Source organism: Leopardus geoffroyi, chromosome A2 (assembly GCF_018350155.1).
Source record: "Leopardus geoffroyi isolate Oge1 chromosome A2, O.geoffroyi_Oge1_pat1.0, whole genome shotgun sequence".
NCBI lineage: Eukaryota > Metazoa > Chordata > Mammalia > Carnivora > Felidae > Leopardus > Leopardus geoffroyi.
Genome location: NC_059331.1, coordinates 124156273 through 124179776, shown reverse-complemented (window position 1 = coordinate 124179776; position 23504 = coordinate 124156273). Strand labels below are relative to the sequence as shown.

The 23504-nt window shown below is 42.9% G+C and overlaps 1 protein-coding gene across 1 annotated transcript in view; it reads right to left on the bottom strand.

The window, feature by feature from the left end:
• FKBP9 (FKBP prolyl isomerase 9) overlaps nt 1-23504 on the bottom strand; it is a 42156-nt gene that overhangs the window by 15977 nt on the left and 2675 nt on the right. The window contains exons 2-6 of the mRNA XM_045495256.1: nt 12709-12854; nt 12133-12322; nt 11336-11481; nt 7950-8139; nt 803-948 (exon numbers count right to left, since the gene is read on the bottom strand). Of these exons, the coding sequence (XP_045351212.1) occupies nt 803-948; nt 7950-8139; nt 11336-11481; nt 12133-12322; nt 12709-12854 (818 nt within the window). The remainder of the gene's footprint in view (nt 1-802; nt 949-7949; nt 8140-11335; nt 11482-12132; nt 12323-12708; nt 12855-23504) is intronic.

Sequence of the window (23504 nt, the reverse complement as noted above, 5' to 3'; positions counted from 1 at the left end):
TAAAAAACAAAAATCAATAAGGGGAGGTTTGCAATATATTTTCAAATGGCTCAACAACAACAACAACCAAACAAATGTAAGGAGAGAGAGAAAATAAACATAGCACGATGTTGGGGTACCTGGTGTTTCAATCGGTTAAGTGCCCAACTCTTGATTTCGGCTTAGGTCAGGATCTCAGGATTATGAGATCAAGCCCCAAGTCGTGCTCCATGCAGAGCACGGAGCCTGCTTGGAATTCTCCTTCCTCTCTCTCTCTCTCTCTGTCCCTCCCCCCATCATGCACACTCTCACCCTCTCTCTCTTTCTCTCTCTCAAAATAAATAAATACACTTAAAAAAAAAACATAGCAAGATGTTAACAATTGATGAATCAGAGTTCATCGCAAAGTTCTTCCAACTTTGGCATAACTAAGAATTTTCAGAGGGAAACTGGTAGTGGGGACAAGAGGAAAGAATAGAGCATGTCTAGAAACCAAAGCTATTTGGACATTTAAGTCTTTTTTTTTTTAAGTTTATTTATTTGGTTTGAGAGAGAGAGAGAGAATGCAAGTGGGGTAGAGGCAGAGAGAGAAACAGAGAGAGAGGGAATCCAAAGCAGGCTCTGCACTAACACTGCGGAGCCTAATGCAAGGCTCAAACTCATGAACTGTGAGATCGTGACCTGAGCCAGAGTCAGAGGCTTAATTGACTAAGCCACCCAGGTGCCCCGACATTTAAGTCTTAAATGGGACTTCAGCTTCCATATTCTGGCTCTCAAGAAGCTCTGATTACTTGAAACCAGCCTAGAAGCAGCCAGCACTCACCTCTTCCTTCCTCTCCATAGCCGAGGTGAGGGGGAACCACAATCCTCCGCTTCTCTCCGATGCAAACACCAAGTAAACCTTCATCCATGCCAGCAATCACGTAGCCCTGCCCAATGTATGTGTCAAAAGTGCGGTTCCGCGAGTAGCTGGAAAAGATGGAAGGGAAGAAAGAGGTTCCTCACGAGCGATACCACAGCAGCTGTGTGCATTAGTCAGTACCATGAGGCATCAGGAACGCAGAGGCCTCCAGACCCTGGAAAAGACCAAACCTTAGAATGTGAGGACATGGCCTGGAAACATGCTCCCCCCGAGAACCCACACACAGCGTGGGAGCAGCCACGTACAGACACACTCCCAGAAACAAGCCCTCCAGCCCTCTGGGTTGGCCAGATTATGGATGAGATGCAAACACACAGAAATGCAGCTAACATAAATTGGACTGTTCTTGGTAACCATGTGAAGTTAATGAAGAAAGCATCTTTTTTTTTTTTTTTTTAATTTTTTTTTTTTTCAACGTTTATTTTTGGGACAGAGAGAGACAGAGCATGAACGGGGGAGGGGCAGAGAGAGAGGGAGACACAGAATCGGAAACAGGCTCCAGGCTCTGAGCCATCAGCCCAGAGCCCGACGCGGGGCTCGAACTCACGGACCACGAGATCGTGACCTGGCTGAAGTCGGACGCTTAACCGACTGCGCCACCCAGGCGCCCCGAGAAAGCATCTTATTAGAAGCTAAGAATATGTCACAAGGGCAACGTCTCCAGTTTCTAAAGAAGAGAATATCTGTATATGTCAGACATGAATACTTGGATTGCCTGAAAAGTAACATATAGACAGTAATTTAACTCTGCAGTGTCTACCAGAGCCTGGATGAACCCTTCCTCCTGTAATTTCTGCTCACCAAGCTACCTTCTGATGAGTGCTTGCGTTTCCCAAGTGTCACTGGCAGGAGGCCCAAGCATTCTGCTCAGTGGAGAGATCCAGCCTTTGTATAAACTGCCAATTGAAGCCGATTACTGTGAGTTTGGTGAGGACAGGAATCAAGTCCTCACAGCCAAATGTTTCTAGGATAAAAATAATAAAACTTCATCTGCCACGTCTACTACCAAAGTCTGAACCACGGTAATCTGCACTCATTACTCACCCCCACCCAGTGCAGATGTGGCAAAAAGTCTGTCCTGAAAGAGCCAGTCAGTTCCACCATTACCTCAAACATGATGACTCGGATAAGATGGCCAGCCGAATGGTGCCAGGGGGATGAAAAGGCCCTCTGTCAGGGGCTCTCCCTTCTCAATACCCCCCAGAGACCAACCACAAAGTCAAGGGACATGAAAAAGGATAACAGACGATTCTCCTCACTCAGAAAGTAGATTATCTACATAACCCCTCAGAAGAGGCTATGGAGAAATACCCTTTTCCCTCCACACTGAGGAACTCCAGACTGCAGCCATTCACATGAGCCAGGAGGGCCAGGATGGGAACACAGCCATCAAGGAAGCCAGGCTTGGCTCCCTAGCATCCTCTAGCCATGAGCCAACCTCTCACCTTCCCCAGGTTACTACTCCCTGGCCAGTACTTGAGAGATCATCAACAGAGAACAGCCACCACCAGGGATTCAGGGAAGAGGACAACTGCCAGACAGGGTCCCTTATAAAGGGACACTAAGCTTTGGGAGAGATGGCAGGTGCTTCAGAGCAGGAAGAGCCACTGGGTGGGACAGTCAGCAAAGGTTCCATGGGGTGGGGGAGACAGCGGACACTGAGGAGGCGGGATCTGCACAGGGGAAAGGACTGGGGAAACAAAGAGGCCAACAATGAGAGGCAGAAAAGAGCCTCAGAAGAAGAGAATGGATGAGCAGGTGGCCATGACATGTAGAGAAATTCGAATATCTTTAAAAGAAGACTTAAATAAAAGCAGGGGGCGGGGGAGGGGCGCCTGGGTGGCTCAGTCAGGTAAACATCCGACTTCGGCTCAGGTCATGATCTGATTCAGGTCATGATCTTGCAGTGCGTGAGTTCGAGCCCGCGTTGGGTTCTGTGCTGACAGCTCAGAGCCTGAAGCCTGCTTCGGATTCTGTGTCTTCCTTTCTCTCTGCCCTCCCCCTGCTCACACTCTGTCTGTCTGTCTGCCTGCCTGTCTGTCTGTCTGTCTCTCTCTCTCAAGAATAAATAAACATTTCAAAAATTTTTGTTTTATAAAAGGGAAAGTACGTTTCCCCAATGGGAAAGTTGAGGACTAGAAAGTTGTCAATGCTCCCCCAAACTAATTTATGAATTTTGAAACGATTTCAACCAAAATCTGAGTGGTGTGGGGGGAGGGGAAGGGAGACTCCAAAATTCATTTGTAAAAACAAACTATTTAAAATGTTCTGAAGGTACAGGATATAGCAAGTTCTCATTCCTGTAAAAAAATAAAATGGGAGAATGTGTATAAGTATTTCACTGTGTACATGTGGAGACCTATGAAGCTAAAAACATCGGCTCCCTGTGGAGAGGGGACCTGGGTGATTGAGGGACAGGATAGTAGGGAAATTTTTCATTGTACACCCTTTTGTACTTTCAGGATTTCGATCCACGTCAATGTATCACTTAATTTTAAAAACCTGATATTTAAAAAGGAAAGAAGAGGGGCACTTAGGTGGCTCATTCGGTGGAGCGTCTGACTCTTGATACCAGCTCAGGTCATGATCCCAGGGCTGTGGGATTGATCCCCACATCAGGCTCAGCACTGAGTGTGGAGCCCGCTTAAGATTCTCTCTCTCCCTCTGCCCCTCTCCCCTGCCTGTGCTCTCTCTCTCTCTCAAATAAAATAATAAAAATAAATATAAAAAGGAAAAAAGAATACTCTCTACCATACAAACTAACAAGCAACTATAGTTAAAAGTGTGGTATTGGCCTATACATAGCTAGGTCAATAAAAAAGGGTAAAAATTTTAGACAAAGACCCAAAAGTATGTGTAAGAATTTAGTACATAATCAGGGTGCCTGGGTGGCTCAGTCGGTTGAGCATCTAACTCTTGATTTTGACTCAGGTCGTGATCCCAGGGTTGTGGGATTGAGCCCCACATTGGGCTCTGGGTGGAGCCTACTTAGGATTCTCTCTCCCCTCCCTCAGTCCCTCTCCCCTGCTTGTCCTCTCTCTCTCTCTCTCTCTCTCTCTCTCTCTCTCTCTCTCTCAAAACAAAAAGAAAGAAAGAAAGAAAAGGAAAATAATTTAGTACACAATAAAAGTCACATTTTAGATGAGTGAGGGAAAGATAGCGTTTCTGGAAGAAATAAAGTTAGATTCTGACTGTCACACTGAATACCACAAAAAATTCTGGATGGATTTAAGATTTAAACATGAAAGCATTTATGAGCATGGAGAGACACTGTGGAAAGCTATTAATATTTACCTCAGGGTGGTAAAGGGGTTAATGGGAAATTACTACATTTTATTACACATCATTGTATTGTTTCACTTATACAATAAGAACATAATACTTTTTTTTAAGTAAGCTCTACATCCAACATGGGGCTTGAACTCACGACCCCAAGATCAAGAGTCATATACTTTACCAACTGAGCCAGCCAGATGCCCCAATAAGGAATATTTTAAAGGGTAAAACCTTAAAACCATTAAAAAAGGCTTAAGGAAAATATAGACAAATGTTTATGTACTCCAGGGGAGGGGACAGATTTTTTATTTTCACCAAGCTCCCAAAGACAGAATATATAAGAATTTATGTAAGAGTAAAGGAAACCATAAAGAAGTTAAATGTATTTAACAACATAAAAAGTTTACATTTAAATAGGTCCAAAATCACAGTAACAAAAATTAAAATGCAAAAAAATAAGGAATATTCCTTCAACAATATACAACCATAAAAAGGTTACTATCTTTAATGTGTAGAGGTCTTCATATATTCAAACTGATAAGAAAAAGACAAATACCAGTATCTTTAACATAAAAACAGACAAAGACACAAACAGGTAAATCATAAAAGAAGGTATCCAAATGGTCTAGTAATAAACATTTAAAACAATTTCAACCTCAGTAGCAATGAAGAAATACAGATGAAAACTATAAGGTTCCATTTTTTTTCCTATAAATTGGCAAAGATTATTTAAAAATGATTCTCGGAAAAAAAAAAAAAAAGAAAGAAAGAAAAAGGGGCGCCTGGGTGGCGCAGTCAGTTAAGCGTCTGACTTCAGCCAGGTCACGATCTCGCGGTCCGTGAGTTCGAGCCCCGCGTCGGGCTCTGGGCTGATGGCTCAGAGCCTGGAGCCTGTTTCTGATTCTGTGTCTCCCTCTCTCTCTGCCCCTCCCCCGTTCATGCTCTGTCTCTCTCTGTCCCAAAAATAAATAAAAGTTGAAAAAAAAAAAAAAATTACTGCAACCCTACATAGAATGTCAAAAGGTGGGCACCTGGGTGGCTCAATCTGTTAAGCATCCAACCTGATTTTGGCTCAGGTCATGATCTCATGGTTCATGAGTTCGAGCCCCATGGCTCTGGGCTGACAGTGTGGAGCTTGCTTGGGATTCTCTCTCTCACTCTCTCTCTCAAAATAAATAAATCTTAAATTTAAAAAGAATATCAAAAGGTAGAAAGCTACAGATGGGACTATGATTATCGTGATGAGCACTGAGTAATATATAGAATTGTTGAATCATTATGTTGCACACCTGAAACTACACTGTACATTAATTTTACTTCAGTAAAAGGTAGAAAACAATTGGGATTGATTACCTAAATTAAGGCAAATCCATATAAAGAATATTATGTAGGGGCGCCTGGGTGGCGCAGTCGGTTAAGCGTCCGACTTCAGCCAGGTCACGATCTCGCGGTCTGTGAGTTCGAGCCCCGCATCAGGCTCTGGGCTGATGGCTCAGAGCCTGGAGCCTGTTTCCGATTCTGTGTCTCCCTCTCTCTCTGCCCCTCCCCCGTTCATGCTCTGTCTCTCTCTGTCCCAAAAATAAATAAACGTTGAAAAAAAAAAATTAAAAAAAAAAAAGAATATTATGTAGCTATTAGGACAGACTAGATCCCAATGCATTGAAATGGAAAGGCTTTTTTTTTTTTTTTTTTATGTTTCTTTATCTATTTTGAGAGAGAGAGAGATAAAGCATGAGCAGGGGAGGGGCAGAGAGAGAGGGAGACAGAAAATGCCAAGCAGACTCCTTATTCACAAAACGCGAGATCATGACCTGAGCCAAAATCAAGAGCGAGATGCTTAAGTAATTGAGCCACCCAGTCACTCCAATGGAAAGCTTTTTTTAAATCTAATAAAATTATAGTTCTAATATGGAAAGAAATATGGTGTACAATAGAAAAAACGGTCTTAATTAGAAATATAATTCCAGAGGGGCGCCTGGGTGGCTCAGTCGGTTAAGTGTCTGACTCTTGATCTCAGCTCAGGTCTTGAGCCCCAGGGTTATGAATTCAAGCCCCATGTTGGGCTCCACACTGGGTGTGAAGACTACTTAGAAAAAAGTGTGTGTGTGTGTGTGTGTGTGTGTGTGTGTGTGTGTGTGTATGTGTGTGTGTGTGTAGGACAGAACCAAGCTCATATAACAATAATACATACACACTGAATGTTTTCTGTAACAGAAAAAGACTGAAGACAACTCAAATGTTCATCAATAGGGGAATGTAACGTTAAGTAAGTTTGGAATATTCACTCAATGAAACCTAGGCAGACATAAAAAATAAATAATTTCTCTCTATGTATTAAATATGGAAAAAAACCAAGGTGAAAAAAAAAAAGCAAGAGGCAGAGTAGTTGTATTTCTTTATATTTGCATTAGGAAAAAATCCACACACTGGAAGAATCAAATAGAAACTCATTAATAAAAGTGGGTGTCTTAGCCAGTTGAGCCTCCGACTCTTGATTTCAGCTCAGGTTGTGATCTCAGTTTGTGGGATCAAACCCCATGTTGGGCTCCACCCTGTCAGCGAAGAGCTCCTTGGGATTCTCCCTCTCTCTCTTTCTCTCTCTCTCACTCTGAAAGTAAATAAATATACTTAAAAAAAAAAAAGTGGTTAATTCTAGGGGTGGCTGGCTGGCTCAGTCAGTAGAGTGGTAGAGTGTGCAACTCTTGATCTCAGGGTCATGAGTTCAAGCCCCACATAGGGCATAGAGCTTACTTTAAAAAAAAAATCAATAAGTAAAAGTAGTTAATTCTAAGTGGCTGGAGGGGGGAGGGATATGTGAGGTAGGCAGGAGTAGGTAATAGGATATACCTTAATACATACTTTGTTTTAATTTTGAACCATGTAGCTATTACTTTTTCCAAAGAAATCAAATGAAAATTGTAAAAGAATAGGAAAGATAAATTATTCAAACAAGATAATACCATAAAAGGAATACCATATAAAAATTCTTCTGTACTGTTTTTGGATGACTCAAGAAATTAGAAGCTTATTACCTCAGAGAGACAGGTAGATTGCTGTCACTACCTGTTTGCTCTACAGGAAGCTAGAGAGGTGGTTTCCAAAGAGCACATACCTACCACTTGAAAGCGCAAGACACAGCAACTGCCTGCTCCAGCCACTGGCACAACTGCAAGCTAAGCCCAATAAACAAAACAGGACTCTGAATAACAACAGAGGCATGGTAATTAGCCTCTGAAGCAACCAGAAGGAAGCTGAATGCACCCAACTGGCCTCCTGCAGTAGCCTTTGAAGTTCACAGAGCACTCTCACATCCCTTATCTCTTTAACCATCTCTGAGAAAGGTGCTAATAACAGGGGAAAAAACTGAAGTTCAGAGAAGCCAGACCATACACTGGGGCTAGAACCCAGATCTTCTGGCACCAAGTCTGTTCTCTCCTCCTCCTACCACCCAGACCTCAGTTCTGGTCACTTCCCATCCTGGATCCCATAGCTGGGTTCATACTGGATAGTCAAGGACACTATAAGGGGATGGTGGGAGTGTAAGCTGAGCCTCTCCTGTTTTCCTGTAGACTTCTATGCCCCAGGCCCCAAGAAGGAGACTGTTCCAACAGCCTCTGAAGGAATTCAGTGTCAGAAAACAGAAGTCTACCCTGGAGATGAAAATACTAACTACAAATCAGCACTGACAGAGTATTCAGATGATGGTCCAGCCAGAGGTAGACTGTATTTAATAAGTCATTCTGATGAGTAAAGGCTCCAGTTATTTCCTTACCTGGAATCAAAGAAGGTGCCATCCAGAAGCGTGCCATTGTAATGATACCTGAGAAAGTCCCCACTTTGACTTCGCCGCTCACAGTTTTCAGGCACTACCTTGTTTTCAATGGAAATGCCATCCTTGGGGTTATGGAGGTCCAACAACGCAACGTCAAACACCAGAGATGCCTGTCCAGGAATGTCTTTCCCTAGAGGGGAATGGAGGAAGCTGATGAAATCAGGACACAAGATTTAGAAAGTATTTTTATTTTATTTTATTAAAAAACTTTTTTTTAATGTTTATTTATTCTTGAGAGAGAGACAGACAGAGACAGAGTGTGAGTGGGGAAGGGTCAGAGAAAGAGGGAGAAACAGAATCTGAAGCAGGCTCCAGGCTCTGAGCTGTCAGCACAGAGCCTGACACGGGGCTCAAACTCACAAACTGTGAGATCATGACCTGAGCCGAAGTCGGACGCCTAACCGACTGAGCCACCCAGATGCCCCTAGAAAGTACTTTTAACTACAACTCAATTCCCACTGTGTTGGTGTTACTCATTCCTTAAAGTTGTCAAGCCAAAGGAATAAATGTTCTTCTGCATGTTGGGTGGTCCTCCTGGTGTCCAACTATGTTCTGTCACCATTGTGTCCATGGTGCCCAACCATGGGCTGGCAGGTATATTTGAAGCCTGACTTCTTCAGAAAAAGGAGCAAACCAATATTAATGACAGGCGAGACTACTACAACCATATTTTCTATGCTTGTGCTGACAAATCAAGGTGCTATGTGGGTGGTTATGCACCCACATGCAAGCCCAAATGCTTCTGTGGGTCTCTGTTTGCATACAATTGCAAATCACAGACATTTAAAGGTATAAATTCCAAACCCTGGACCTGGTTCTGCAGAATATGACACAGACTTGTTCTTTGGAACCAACAGCCAATTTTTTGAAGAGGCAACATGCACAATTCAATGTATTAACTACATCTAAAACAAGATATAAATAAAACTAAAGCTAGCTAAGAGGGAAAAAAATGGCACCCACATTGCAAAATACAAATCCTCAAATCGCTTCCACCTCACTTCTGGATCATACTGCTTCTTTTGGATGTTCCCAGCAGTGGGGACTTACTGAGTACCTGCAAAATGATAATCTACACGAAGAGATTATTGGGCACTAACTCTTCCTGCAAAGATCAACATCAAGCAATAAATAACTCAATCCAGTACTTTGAGATAAAGGAAGTTAACTGACAAAAACCACCTACCTCCACACTCTTACTTGCCATTTGTTATACCTTGCAAAGGAGTAGGCGTGGGCAAGTGAGTAAGACAGAACACTAAGCCTGAGCTCCTTCAATGGCTCTGGTAGAGCCCACCCCTATTCCTTCCCCTCAGGGAAATCATGAAATCTTCTGAAAGCAGCTGCTGAGTCAGACTCTGGAATGCAAGGTGTGGTCAATCCCTGAAGTGTGTGTATGGGTGTGACAGAATATTAATCTTTTGTACTTTCCTGTATTTTTTAATTTAGTAGAAAAAAGAAAGCCTTAAATGTAAGGCTTAAGTTTTTCTAGCATTATCATGTACTAATTGCATCTATGTTTTTTTTAACAATAACTTTATCAAGATCTAATTTCCATACCATAGAATTCACCTATTTAAAGTCATACCCAGGTAGTTGAGCACAGTATTAAAATACCAAATAATAACTATTTCCATTTTTTTAAATGTTTTCTTTATTTTTGAGAGAGAGAGAGAGAGTGAGTAGAGGGGGGCAGAGAGAGGGGGAGACACAGAATCCAAAGCAGGCTCCAGGCTCCGAGCTGTCAGCACAGAGCTCAATGCGGGACTCGAACTCATGAACTGTGAGATCATTCATGACCAGAGGTGAAGTCAGACGCTTAACTGACTGAACCACACAGGTACCCCTTCAGTATTTATTTAAAATAAATAAATAATACTCCTCAAATTAGGCCAGGCATCTAGTTTTACTATGTATGACATATGCACCTGGATGACGTCAAAAGGATTTGAGAGCCCTGGGAAATAAACTCCCCCTGGCTAAGGATGAGACCATTTGAGTAATAAGAATAACAACATGTCTTGGAGACTGGAGAATTTGTATTTACAGATTACAATTATAGTTGTTTTCAAATTTTATTTTTCTTTTAGCATGGAATCCCTACCCCTGCTTTTTGAAGAGACAGCAATAAAAGTAGAAGTGGACAGGAGAGAAGGCTGAGCCCCATTTCCTTCTCTCTCCTCCTGCTCTGTAGATATACAGAGCCAGGAAACATAGCTTAGAAAACATTATTTTAGGGTTATTATAAGTCAGGTACCACAGTCAGTAAACTCTTAGATGTATCATTTTATCATTTCAATTCTTCGCTACGTATATCTACTTGATTAAAGAGAAGTTTTAATGTTCATTATTTTTTTGAGAGAGAGAGAGAGAGTACACAAGTAGAAGAATAGGCAGAGAGAGAGGGAAATGGAGAAGTGGGCTCCGTGCTGTCAGCACAGAGCCTGATGCAGGGCCCAATCTCACAAACCGTGAGATCATGACCTGAGCCAATATCAGGAGTTGGACACTTAATGGACTGAGCCACCCAGGTGCCCCTATATCTACTTGTTTAAATGCCGGGAGGTTGTCTTTGTTGTGTTAGCCTGCCAGGGTGATTAAATATGCCTGAAATTAAAATATGAGTCACTGTGAAATTCCATTTGCCAAACAATAGTCTGTTTTCTCTCTACAAAAAGGACACTAATTCAAATTAATGTTTTTTTTTCTAACATGCTTTGCATCTGTCCACCTGGAACTAATGTCACAGGTAAAGCCCACCGTGAAGGAACAAATCAGGGGGGAAAATGGCAATTCTGGCATCATATACTAAATTTATACCTTGATATCTACAGTCTTTAGACTTTCTAGTTCATTTGTCATTTCACAGATGGGAAAATGTAGGCTGGAGAGGCTGGTGCCCAAGGTTACAGTTTATGGGGCAGTGGCAGATGCTTATGAAAAGCCAATGACCATGAATAAGTGGAAGATTCTACAATTCAGTGATGAGACACTAGATGATTTAGACTAGCACTGCCCAACGGAACATTCCACAGTGATGGGAATGCTCTGTACCTGCACTGTCCAGGATAGTAGCCCTCAGCAACATGCAGCTCTTAAGTACATGAAATGTGGCAGTGTAGCTAAAGAGCAGAATCTTAGATTTTATTTAGTTTTAATTTATTTTAAATGTAAATATAAATAGCCATATGGAGCTAGTGGCTACTATATTGGACAGTGCAAGTCTAGGCCAAAAGGTCTGGCGGGTTTCATGTGGTAAATTGAATTAATCACGGCAATAAAAATAAGGAGAGATGAGAGTAGCTTGAAGAATGAGAAAGACTTACCATCTCCATCTTCTCCATAGGCCAGGAAAGGAGGTATGGTGATGATGCGCTTTTCCCCCACACACATCCCCAACAGCCCTTTATCCATTCCAGGAATCAACCAGCCGATGCCCACATATGTGTCATATGTTTTCATGCGATTATGACTGAAAACCAATGAGAAAGGGGAAAAGTTCCATGCTATGAGGGTGTTTCCAACTCATCCCTCAATAATGTTTTAGATACCCAATTATCAGCTAAATAGTGAACCTATACCCATCTCTGAAGACAGACATTTTTGGATCTTCGCTCCCAAAGACAGCAGCAGTCTTCAAATTGAGAAATCATGTAATTAAACCACAGTGGTCTAATTGGCCTGCTATTCTATCTAACCAAATACACTATAATGACAGGAAAGCCCAAAAGGTTCACTGTTTCTGGCTTAGCACCCTACTCTTGGCAGTTCTCCATAGCTTCACATACATTCAGCCTTCCCCTCTTCCTTCCACGGGAAAACTATAAAAATGGACCAAAAAATGCATCAACCTATTTGGAAATAGGGCTCTTCACTTATTGATGAGCTCTCAAGATACTGTTAATTTAGAGAAACATTGTTCTTACATTTCTGTAAAATATATTAAAGTTTTGATCTGGCTTTATGGAGCATGAAACATTTACCAAAAGCATTAAGGAAAGGGGTTGGTGCTGATGGAAGTTGGGAAGAGTGTCTTCTGGTTTCTTGATGGGCATAAAAAGCAGGTGAGACAGAAGGAAGTAAGGGGCATTTCACTAATGTTACCTTGAATGGCAGGACTTACCTTGAATCAAACAGTGTCCCATCCAAGAACGTTCCATTGTAGTGGTACCTTACAAAATCAGACACCTGGATGGTCCGAGGGCAACTGGGGGGTGTGAAGTAAGTGTGAATCTGAACTTGATCTTCAGAATTCCAAATATCCATTAGAAGTACATCAAAATGAAGAACTGAATCTGGGGGGATCACACCAGCTAAAAATTAAAGAGAATTCACACTGAGAAGTTGCTGCCTTTTGGGCCAGATGAATAAACACCTAGGATTCAAGGGGGTCGCTGAACAATTCTAAAATGGGCCATGCTCCCTCCCTCTTTCCTCCAAATGAAATAGAAAAGAGAAAAAAATGTTTTCCTCTCAACAAGGGTGACATTCAATATACCAGTGTTAATAACAACTTCTTTTATATTTAGAAGAAATTAACTGAAGATGAAATTTTAGTGCTGTGTGTGTATGTGTTCATTGCTTCTCATTTCCCCCCAATTTAAAGTCTCTGTAGATCCTCTGGTCTGCTTGACTGAACGCCCTTCAAATGTTCTGGTTGTATCTGCAGATACGTTTACAAATATGGAACAAAACTTACAAACTCCTTCACTTCCATAGGCAAGCTTTGGGGGGATCTTCACAAAGCGCCTCTCATTTACACACATCCCAACCAGAGCTTGGTCCATCCCTGCAATCAGTTGTCCTTTTCCCACAAACACGTTGAAAGTAGAGTCTCTGTCATAGCTGAAGACCCAAGAGGTAGAACAAGAAAAAGAAAAGTACAAATTAATCCTTCCCTTAGTGAAGTCATCCAGTGAAAATGCACCCCTGGATAGAGTGAGGTCAATGCAACCCAAAATCAGCCTGTAGAGGAGTTACTGATACAGGAAATGTCTTCACCAATAGTACTTTCAGGGTTGGAGTTTTTTTAATTATTGTGAATACTGCCAGTAAATCCAGTTAGATAAGCAGTGACGTAACTCTCCCTAGAAAAAAAATATATTATTTTTAATATATTATATTATTAAGTCTATTTTGCAAAAGAGCTATCAAGTCTTCCACTAAAAATAGTTTATTCAATTTCTATGTGATTGTTTAAATCTTTTTTTAATGTTTATTTATTTTGAGAGAGACAGAGACAGAGAGACAGCATAAGTGGAGGAGGGACAGAGAGAGAGAGACACAGAATCTGAAGCAGGTTCCAGGCTCTGAGCTGTCAGCACAGAGTCCGATGAGGGGCTCAAACCCACAAACCATAAGATCATGACCTGACCCGAAGTCAGATACTTAACCGACTGGGCCACCCAGTCGCCCCTATGTGATTGTTTAAAAGCAACAACGTAAGATACTAATGCTCCATTACCATATTTATCTGATTTTTCTTTTCTTTTTTTTTTTTTTTAATGTTTATTTATTTTTGAGACAGAGAGAGAGAGACAGAGCATGAATGGGGGAGGGGAAGAGAGAGAGGGAGACACAGAATCGGAAGCAGGCTCCAGGCTCTGAGCCATCAGCCCAGAGCCCGACACAGGGCTCAAACTCACAGACCGCAAGATTGTGACCTGAGCTGAAGTCAGACGCTTAACCGACTGAGCCACCTAGGCACCCCTGATTTTTCTTTTTTATCTTTAGGTCTGTAAGTTGGAGAAGTAGCATGATAGCATAAAGGATACTTAAACTCTCTTAACCTATTTCCTCCACCACAAAAATGGGAGTAACAATAATAGTCATCCCAAGATATATATGATATTACAATAGGTAACGTGCTCTGAAAACCTAAGAGTTAGGCCAATATTACTATAATTGTTACAGGTCATAGAAAGTCTGATACAGTCTTAGAATCACTAATACATGTGTTTTAAAGGCTGATTGGTGATGGCCTTAGGTTGGAAGATAAATAATGGAACCGTGACCAACATCTATGATCTCATCCTCTTTATGTCAAATTCTACAACCATCAAGGGTTTGCCTATTAGGAGACTGTGCTAGGTGCTTTGGGAGATATAAAAACGTCCAAGGCATGGATTTTGCCTATTACAAAAAAACCAGCAGAGATACCCAGAGAGTTTCAAATACTATGTTGAAGAAAACAACTACAGGGCTTGGTTTATGACAATGAAACACTGGAAATATGAAGTTTCAAGGGTATGGCACTGAATGCATTTAAGGCAAGGTCGTGCAATAAAACGCTCTGTAGTCATTTAAAAAGATCAGATTTATGTCCATTGGCACAGGAGGACATATACAGTAACAGAAAAGTACAGGCTATAGAGCCACAGCGTAAAAGGATTCCATTTTGAATTGACATACATAGATGCATACGAAATCCACAGGGTGACACATAAAAACATTACCAATGGTACTCTATGAGTAGGCGATTTCAGGTGGCTTAACTTGTTTTCTCTTTAATTCTCTCTTAATTTTCAAAATGATGATGAAAGACACATGTAATAAAATATTAAGAGCTGTTAGAATTTACCTCATTGGGGTGTGCTCTCTTCATTTGGTAAATTACTGCCACCTTTTCCTCATTTTCCTTAATGAACAACCTGGAGGAGCAGCACAGTCCACTTTCCCACCCATCATGGCAGCTTCCTCAGACCCGCCCTTCTTATGCTTCCTCCTCCTAGTTTTACAACCCATTTTAATAACTTTCCTTTTGCAAGGTCGGTGAACAGAAAGCAAAATTCCAAGTTCAGGTCAGCAAGCCAAAGGACAAAAACACATGGTCAACTGTGTGCCCAAGACAGCTTTACACCTCCACCCTCTACCTCCAGGGACCAACACCCGCCCCCTGGAATGCCAGCTCTTTAATTTCACTTGGCTGGGGCCTTGCCATGCCCTGAACCATCATCCAACTGGTGGGTTTATATTAATAATGGACCAAAACTCGAAGCTTCAAAGACATCCCAGGTACAGAACATGTGCAAACAGCTACAATGCACAGGCTGGAAACTACCTTAGAAATAAGTTTTTCATCCATAGAACCTGAATATGGTTCCCAAATTTAATAAGAGTTTTTAATAATAATTACTATTTAGAGTGTTTATTATGTGTCAGGTACAGTGGCAAACTAAGCTTTTCCACATACTACCCCATTTAATCATCAGACAACACTTCAAGGTGGGTGCTGATACTCTGGCTCTCTGGAGGGAAAAGAATCTTCCAAGCTCACAAAGTTACCCAACTGGGGAAAAAAAGCGAGAACACAGGTTTATCCGACCCTTAACCTCCTAGCATGGGGCCAGGCCCTAGATGATATATAAAAACAGTTGTTTCGGTGCTTGGGTGGCTCAGTCGGTTAAGCATCTGACTTTTGGCTTCAGCTCAGGTCATGATCCCAAGGTCATGAGATTGAGCCCCATGTCGGACTCCACACTGAGCATGGAGTCTGCTTAAGATTACCTCTCTCTGTCTCTGTCTCTCTCCCTCTGCCTCTCTTCTTCACTTGTGCTCTCTCTCTCTCTCTCAAATTAAAAAAAATTTTTTTTAACTGTTGTTGCCTTGCAGTATTAATTTCTTCATTTGATGACTACCTAAGCAAAGTGCTAAAAAAAAAAAAAAACAAAAAAATTTACATATGTGAGAAATTAACAATGCAAGACTAGTCTTATCTCCTGCTTAAAACTCTGACCATCTGGAAAAATAAAATCGTTGAGTAAATCTGTGCTGATCAGCACAACTGGCACAAATTCACTTGCAGAGTCAAGCCCAGAAGTGGTTATGAAAATTACTTCTGCAAGCTCTGGAATAAGCACTTATATGGCCTGTCCCAGTATCTGACTGATTTACACCTTTTGCAGAAGTCCCAGTTGAGGTCCTGTGGGAAACAAATGATACATCCAAACTAGGCAGTTCCAGGAAAGTTTAATAAAGGGGCTGTGTGCAAAGGAGTGTGCAGAGTGCAGACAACACAAGGGACAATGTAGTACGTCGGGGACAAGTATGGGGGTGCTGTTGTCAGACCTGGGCTTGAAGGATCCAGGTACAGAGAAGGTGATGGTTCAGGGCCACATGACAAGCTTAGCTAGGACCTCTGGTCCAGGGACACAAATGGTGGAGACCTACAGGCAGGGAGCCCAAGGAATAAATATCTCCACCTCACTCTCCTCCCTCTGATCTCCTGCTGATGCCCCACCGACTGAACCCAACCAGAAGCCAGGTGACGAGGGAGTCATTTATATAACCCATAGTATGCACACAGCAAAAAGCCAAGTGGAACAGAAGGACCTAGAAAGGCAAATGGAAATCATCTAGCACGTCCAAAATCCCCCTTTCCTCTCCATCAGCTTATTTTTCTCCTCTGCTCATTCACTGCTATAGACCCTTTGATTGCTATCCCTGACACTTCTTTCTACTTTCCCCGCCCTGAAGGGGGGGGTGGGGCTACAGCATCCTCCAGTGATGGTCTTCAAGTTTACCAGCCCAAGGATCACTAAAACAGGAGACATCACATAAAACCCATCATAACCAATTTATGAAACTGTCTACACATGCACACACATGACTTGCAGGATATTCCTCAGGATAAGTAACTAACTCTGTGGCTGCATTCCTAAAGCATAAATACTGTGACTCTATTTCTTTTTTTTTTTTTTTTTTTTGATGTTTATTTATTTTTGAGAGATAGAGCATGAGCAGGGAAGGGGCAGAGAGAGAGGGAGACACAGAATCCGAGGCAGGCCCCAGGCTTTGAGCCGTCAGCACAGAGCCCGACACGGGGCTCGAACCCACAAACCGCAAGATCATGACCTGAGCCGAAGTTGGACGCTTAACCAACTGAGCCATCCAGGCGCCCCACTGTGGCTCTATTTCTAAATGTAGGTTTCAATCTTCAATGAGGATGGACTTTCTTTTTAATGTTTATTTATTTATTTTGAGAGAAAGAGAAAGTGCAAACAAAGCAGGGGCAGAAAGAGAGGGAGAGAGAATCCCAAGCAGGCCATGCTGTCAGCACAGAGCCCGAGTCGGGGCTTGATCTCACGAACCGTGAGATCATGACCTGAGCTGAAATCAAGACTTGGATGCTTAATTGACTGAGCCACCCATGCGCCCCGAGGATGAACTGTTAAAAGAACATATGTTATGGAATGCCTGGCTGGTTCAGTCAGAAGAGCATTTGACTCTTGATCTTGTGGTTGTGAGTTTGAGCCCTATGTTGGGTGTAGAAATTACTTAAATAAATATTTTTTTAATAAATATTAAAAATAAATAAATAAAAGAACATATATCAAACTGAATGCACTCCCTCCCTAGAGTCCCCAAAGCCCATTTCCTCCCCAAGTTCCTACATTCTTCTTTGTGAAAAAACAAACAAACAAACAAAAACAACTTGGGAAAAGGAGAGGAGACCATTGCTCTCAAGAGCTGGCAACAAAATTTTGGAAGACAGAAAGGGAGCAGGTGTAGGATCTGACCTAGTAGGGAAGAAACAGAATCTAGGTGAAACAAAGGGGGATCTGGCCAAGCCCTGTGCATCCCAGAGTCTGCAGAGGTGAAGAGTGGCAGGTGGCAGGGCAGAAGGAAGCCTAGAGCTAAGTCTGCATCCAAAACTGCTACACCCCACCCTGAGCCCCTTCCCCACTCCTAGCTGCTTTGCAACTACAATTTTAAGCTTTATGGAATTATTTAACTGGTTTTAAAGACTCTGTGCATATGCAAAAATAATACATGATACTACTTTTTTTTAAGTTTAATTATTTATTTTGAGAGAGACCGAGACAGCACAAGTTGGGGAGGGGCAGAGAGACAAGGAGACAGAGAATCCCAAGCAGGCTCTACACTGTCAGCTTGGAGCCTGATGTGGGGCTCAAACTCACGAAACCATGAGATCACGACCTGAGCCGAAACCAAGAGTCAGACGCTTAACCAATTGAGCCACCCAGGCGCCCCTATATGATACTACTTTTAAAAATTTGGGGAGCCTGGGGGTGTCTGGGTGCCTCAGTTGGTTAAGCATCCACTTCGGCTCAGCTCATGATGTCACAGTTCGTGGTTCGAGCCCCATATTGGGCTCTACACTGACACTATTGAGCCTGCTTGGGATTCTCTCCCTCTCTCTCTGCCCCTCCCCCCACCCCACCCTCACCCGCTGGCACGCTCTTTCAAAATAAATAAACTTTTAAATAAATAAATACAAATTAGGGGCACCTGGGTGGCTTGGTCGGTTGAATGTCCGACTTCGGCTCAGGTGATGATCTCATGGTTTGTGGGTTCGAGCCCCACATCAGGCTCTGTGTTGACAGCTCGGGGCCTGGAGCCTGCTTCAGATTCTGTGTCTTCCTCTCTCTCTGCCCCTCCCCTGCTTACACGCTGTCTCTCTCTCAAAAATAAGCAATAAAAAATTTTTTTTACTAAATAAAAAAAATACAAATTAAATTAATTTTAAAACTATTGACAAAAATTTATATACACTTACACTACTTGTTGCTGAGATTATTTTTATCTCAGATGCAGAAAAAAAGGAAAAATGGCCATTACAAAAGGGAGAGAAAACCGCCCTCAGGTTAGAACTGAGGTCCTGATCAGCTATGACAGGACCAGTCAGCTGGCTCTGTATGCCAATTTTAGATTCAGTGTAGACAAATAAAAGCTGAATAAGTTACTTCCCCTCCCATCTTTACTGATGTACAATTGCCAAATAAAAATTGCATACATTTAAAATGTATGATCGGATGTTTTGATGTATGTATACAATGTGAAATAATAGCCACAATCAAGCTAATTGATATATCCATCACCTCACACAGTTAACATTTTCTTTCTTTCTTTTTTGTGGTGAGAACACTTAAGGTTTACCCTGTCGGTAAATTTCAACTGTAAATAAAGTATACTTTTAAATTTTAGTATACAATACAGTATTCTTAACTATATTCTCAATACTATATATTAGACTGAATTCATTTCTTTGAACATTAAAGACACTACCATATTTTAAGAACTTGTAACTGGAGGGAAGCAAGATAATAAAGAGCCAGCCCACGGGGCATGGGAACCATGTTTTGGGTGCCTCAAAGTTGGTCCAGTCTCAGGCCAACTCAAGACGACTGGCTCATACAGGACCCGCCTGAAGAAGGGCTGTGGTCCTGCCAGAGCCATATGTGAATGGGATTGAAAAATGCATGAAATCCACAAAAGCAGACACCTCCCAGCTGTTAGTCTAGCTCTGGGATGAGCCAGGTAAGACCTTTCCCTGGCTGAGTTCCACCAAGGAGCCTGGGCCCCAGTGTAGACTTGAAAATGCAGGAAGCCATGGGGCACCTCGGTGGCTCAGTCAGTTAAGCGTTCGACTTCAGCTCAGGTCATGATCTTGCAGTTTGTGAGTCTGAGCCCCACATAGGGCTCGGTGCTGACAGCTCAGAGCCTAGAGGCTGATTCAGATTCTGTGTCTCCCCCTCTCTCTGTCCCTCCCATGCTCACGCTCTGTCTCTCTCTGAATCTCAATAATAAACATTAAAAAAAAAAATTAAAAAAAAAAAGTGGGAAGCCAAGTCTGACTTTTCTGTCTCCCGTCTCTCTCCACACACCATGTGCTTCCCAGACTCTTTGTCCAAGATTATTTCCCCCAAACAACTACCTCTACCAGCTGCTAATGAGCCGTGGCAGTGGGAAAAGGCAAGCCCTTAATGACCTGGCAAACCAGTTCCACTACCAGATGGAAAAATGAAGAACACTGCAATGGAGGAAGAGAGAGATGGTGAGGGACAAGAGAGGAAGGAGTAAGAACGGAGAAGAGGGAAATGAGAAAGAACACATTCATTCTTACCTTCACAGAGGATCAGACCCTGAAATGTGAGCCGTTGGCCTGGATGATTTTTGGCACGTTAAAATATGATTGAGAAAACCTCTGCAAAGTGAAATCATTGCACTGCTCTTGCGGAGTTTTGTCTTTCAGCAACTGCTGAAGTTAAAATATTAGATCTCTATAAATCTTCTTCTACACAAGTTCTTAGTGAGTAAAATATAGCCAAATTAAATGATCAATATGCATGCACAGTCACTCACAATGACTCACAAATGAAAGTTAAAAGCAATGTATCAAGTCTTTGCAGCTAAGTAAGCCTGCCAATGACCTCAGGAGATCCTAAGAAGAATTGCCTGGAGGGTAGGCTCTTTTCCTAAAGTCAGGAGAGCCACACTGGGCTAAGACTCCAGCAGCAGCTTCCCTTTCATCACATGGCTTTTCCAGAGGAAGAGCTGCCATACAAATTCACACTTTAGGGGCACCTGGATGGCTCTATCTGTTAAGCTTCCCACTCTTGGTTTTGGCTCAGGTCATGATCTCACACCGACAGCAGGGAGTCTTCTTAGGATTCTCTCTCCTTCTCTCTCTCTCAAAATAAATAAATAAACTTTTTTTTTATTAATTCAAACTTTTAAAATTTCCCTGCTTGGGGCGCCTGGGTGACTCAGTCAGTTAAGCATATGACTCTTTTTTAAAATTTGTTTATTTATTTATTTTAGAGAGAGAGAAAGTGCCCGGAGTGGAGTGGGGGCAAGGGGCAGAGGGAAAGAGAGAATTGCAAGCAGGATCCACGCTCAGTACAGAGCCTGATGTAGGGCTCGATCCCACGACCCTGGGATCACAACCTGAGCCTAAATCAAGAGTTGGATGCTCAGCTGACTGAGCCACCTAGGTCCCCTGAGCAACCGACTCTTGATTTCGGCTCAGATCACCACCCAGGGTCATGGGATCCAGCTCCATATCGGGCTCCACGCTGAGAGTGGAGCCTGCTTGGGATTCTCTCTCTCTCCCCTCCCCCCTCCCTCTACCCTTCTCCCCAACTCAGGCATGAGAGCGCAGTTCCTCTCTCTCTCTCTGTCTCTCTCTCTCTCTGGGAAAATAAAAAACTCCCTGCCTAAGTGAGCCTTGTCATGACCTGACTAGTCTCCCTGTCACTACTTAACTCCTCCAGTACACCTTGACACCATCTGGCGTGCTGCCCAGCTCCCTGGCTCTTCTCAGAACCAATCCTGCAGAGAAGGTGAGCCTTAACATCCCTTCACTCAATACCCACCAGGTGTTAACAGCAGGTACTCAATAAATATTTGTTGAGTGAATGGAATGAATAAATGAATGAATGAATATATAAAATTAATCTGATGTCTGTTAATAAGTCTTTGATTTTTTTAGAGCAATAGTTCTCTTTTATTTTTTTTTAATGTTTATTTATTTTTGAGAGACAGAGCATGAGTGGGGGAGGGGCAGAGAGAGAGAGAGAGAGAGAGAGAGAGAGAGAGACAGAATCTGAAGCAGGCTCCAGGCTGCTAGCTGTCAGCACAGAGCCCAATGCGGGGCTTGAACTCACGAACCGCGAGATCATGACCTGAGCCAAAGTCGGCGCTTAACCGACTCAGCCACCCAGGCGCCCCTAGAGCAATAGTTCTCAAAGTGTGGTCCTCAGACCAGCAGCAAAAGCATCACCTGTGCACTTAGAAAGGCAAATACATTCTCGGGCCCCACCCAGACCTAGTGATTCAGGAACTGTGTACAATAATCTCTTCAGATGATTGCGATGCATGTACAGTTTGAACACCACTGCGTTAAAGCAGCCCACCCGACAGGACATGTGGTAGACTAGACACACGATAGTATTTACTGAATGTTGGGACCTTGAGTGTCTGCAGACAAGCCTGGAGGCTGTGAATGAACTGACGAGAGGCTAGCTTTGCCTGCTAACGATAACCGCAACATGGTAAATTTCAGTCTCCAGAAGGAAATCAGAGCAAAGAGACCATCCCCCTCACCTTTATTGCTAGGAATGCTATAGAACTTCTAAAAATGCTGAATCAGGAGTGGCTAACAAGGAGCTCCCAAGAGCTGGAAAGTGAGAGCAGGAGCCCCCTAAAAAGTGTAGCTGGGAAGCCGCTGTCAACTTCGATCTGGAGCTGCAGCCACAGGAACATATTAACAGGCCCACGGAGGCTCCAAAATAAAATGAAACCATGCCCGAGCCAGTGGCCCAGAGGAAGAAAGCTCTGTGGAAACAGAGGCCCTTTGTGACTTACGACTCTGGTCAGGGTGACAGCCATTTTCTTCTGAGCAAAACCTCCAAATCAGTAGCCAGAACCCAAAACACCTTAGATTTCTCCTTCCCTAAGCTCGTTGGGCAGGAATAGCAAAGTTGTGCCTTAATACTTCATAAATTCCCAAAGGAATGGACACCCTGGAGAAAAACTCACACTAATGAAACACCTACTATGCATCCTGCCCTTTCCACTCCACTGTCCACACAGCAGCCACAGAAAAGTCTGACCCCTCACCCCCATGACTAAAACTCTTAAGTGGCTTTCCATTGTCCTAGACAAAGTCCAAATTCAATAGCCAAGCAAAAAAGATCTCTCAAAGCTGAGCCCAGCCTTCCTCCCCAGACTCCTCTGGCCTTTTCTTTTCCCTCTCGGTCATTCCCCCACTGCCACTCCAAGCTGAGGCCACTGTGAACAGCTTTCACGTCCCCCTACACAACACTCCCACCGCCAAACCTCTGCATAGGCTCTTCCCTCCATCAGCCACACCCTCTCTTCTCTCCACAGCCCTCACCCCTCAGCTCAGCCCCGGTCAATTTTAATCATCCTCAGGTCTTATCTTTGCAATCCTGGAACTCCATCCCAACCACTCTCTCTGTCTCCATCCCCACACAACATACAGTTAAGCTTTCTGTGTGTTTTCCACAGCTCCTTGTCTTCTTTTCATTATATATATGCATAGACTACGGGCCATAGACTATATATACTGCCATAGACATTACACTGCCTAGGTTCAAAACCTCACTCTACCACTTACTAGCCAGATCCCTTGAGCAAATTACTAGAGCTTTCTGAGCCTCAGTTTCTTCGTTTGTTGTTGAGTTACCTCACTGTTTGTGAGGTTAAATGAATTCATTTGACATTAAATGAATTCATATATCAAAAGGTATGTGGTAAGAACTGTGTGAACTCTACACGAGAAACAAAAGCGTATGCTATTATCCCTTCTGTACATATCACACTGTGTAATGGCCTGGACCATAAGCTGTAGGGACAGGGAAGGACACCTTCTTCAGGGGCAGACACTGCATATTGGCTGAAGGGATGGTAGTGCCTCTTTCCAATGTCTTCCATTGTCCCACACTGCCTCACAGTGGCTGCCAAGCTAGAGGGTAGAAAGTATCAGCTTGTTCTAGTAGGAATTATTAATTACCATCAGCACAAGCAGGAAATTCTTCCTTCTTTTCTTTTTTTAAGTTTTATTTATTTATTTTGAGAGAGAGCAGAGGAGGAGCAGAGAGAAGGAGAGAGAGAGAATCCCAAGCAGGCTCTGCACTGTCAGCGCAGAGCCCAATGCAGGGCTCAATCTCAGGAACCATGAGCTCATGACCTGAGCTGAAATCAAGAGTCGCTTAACTGACTAAGCCA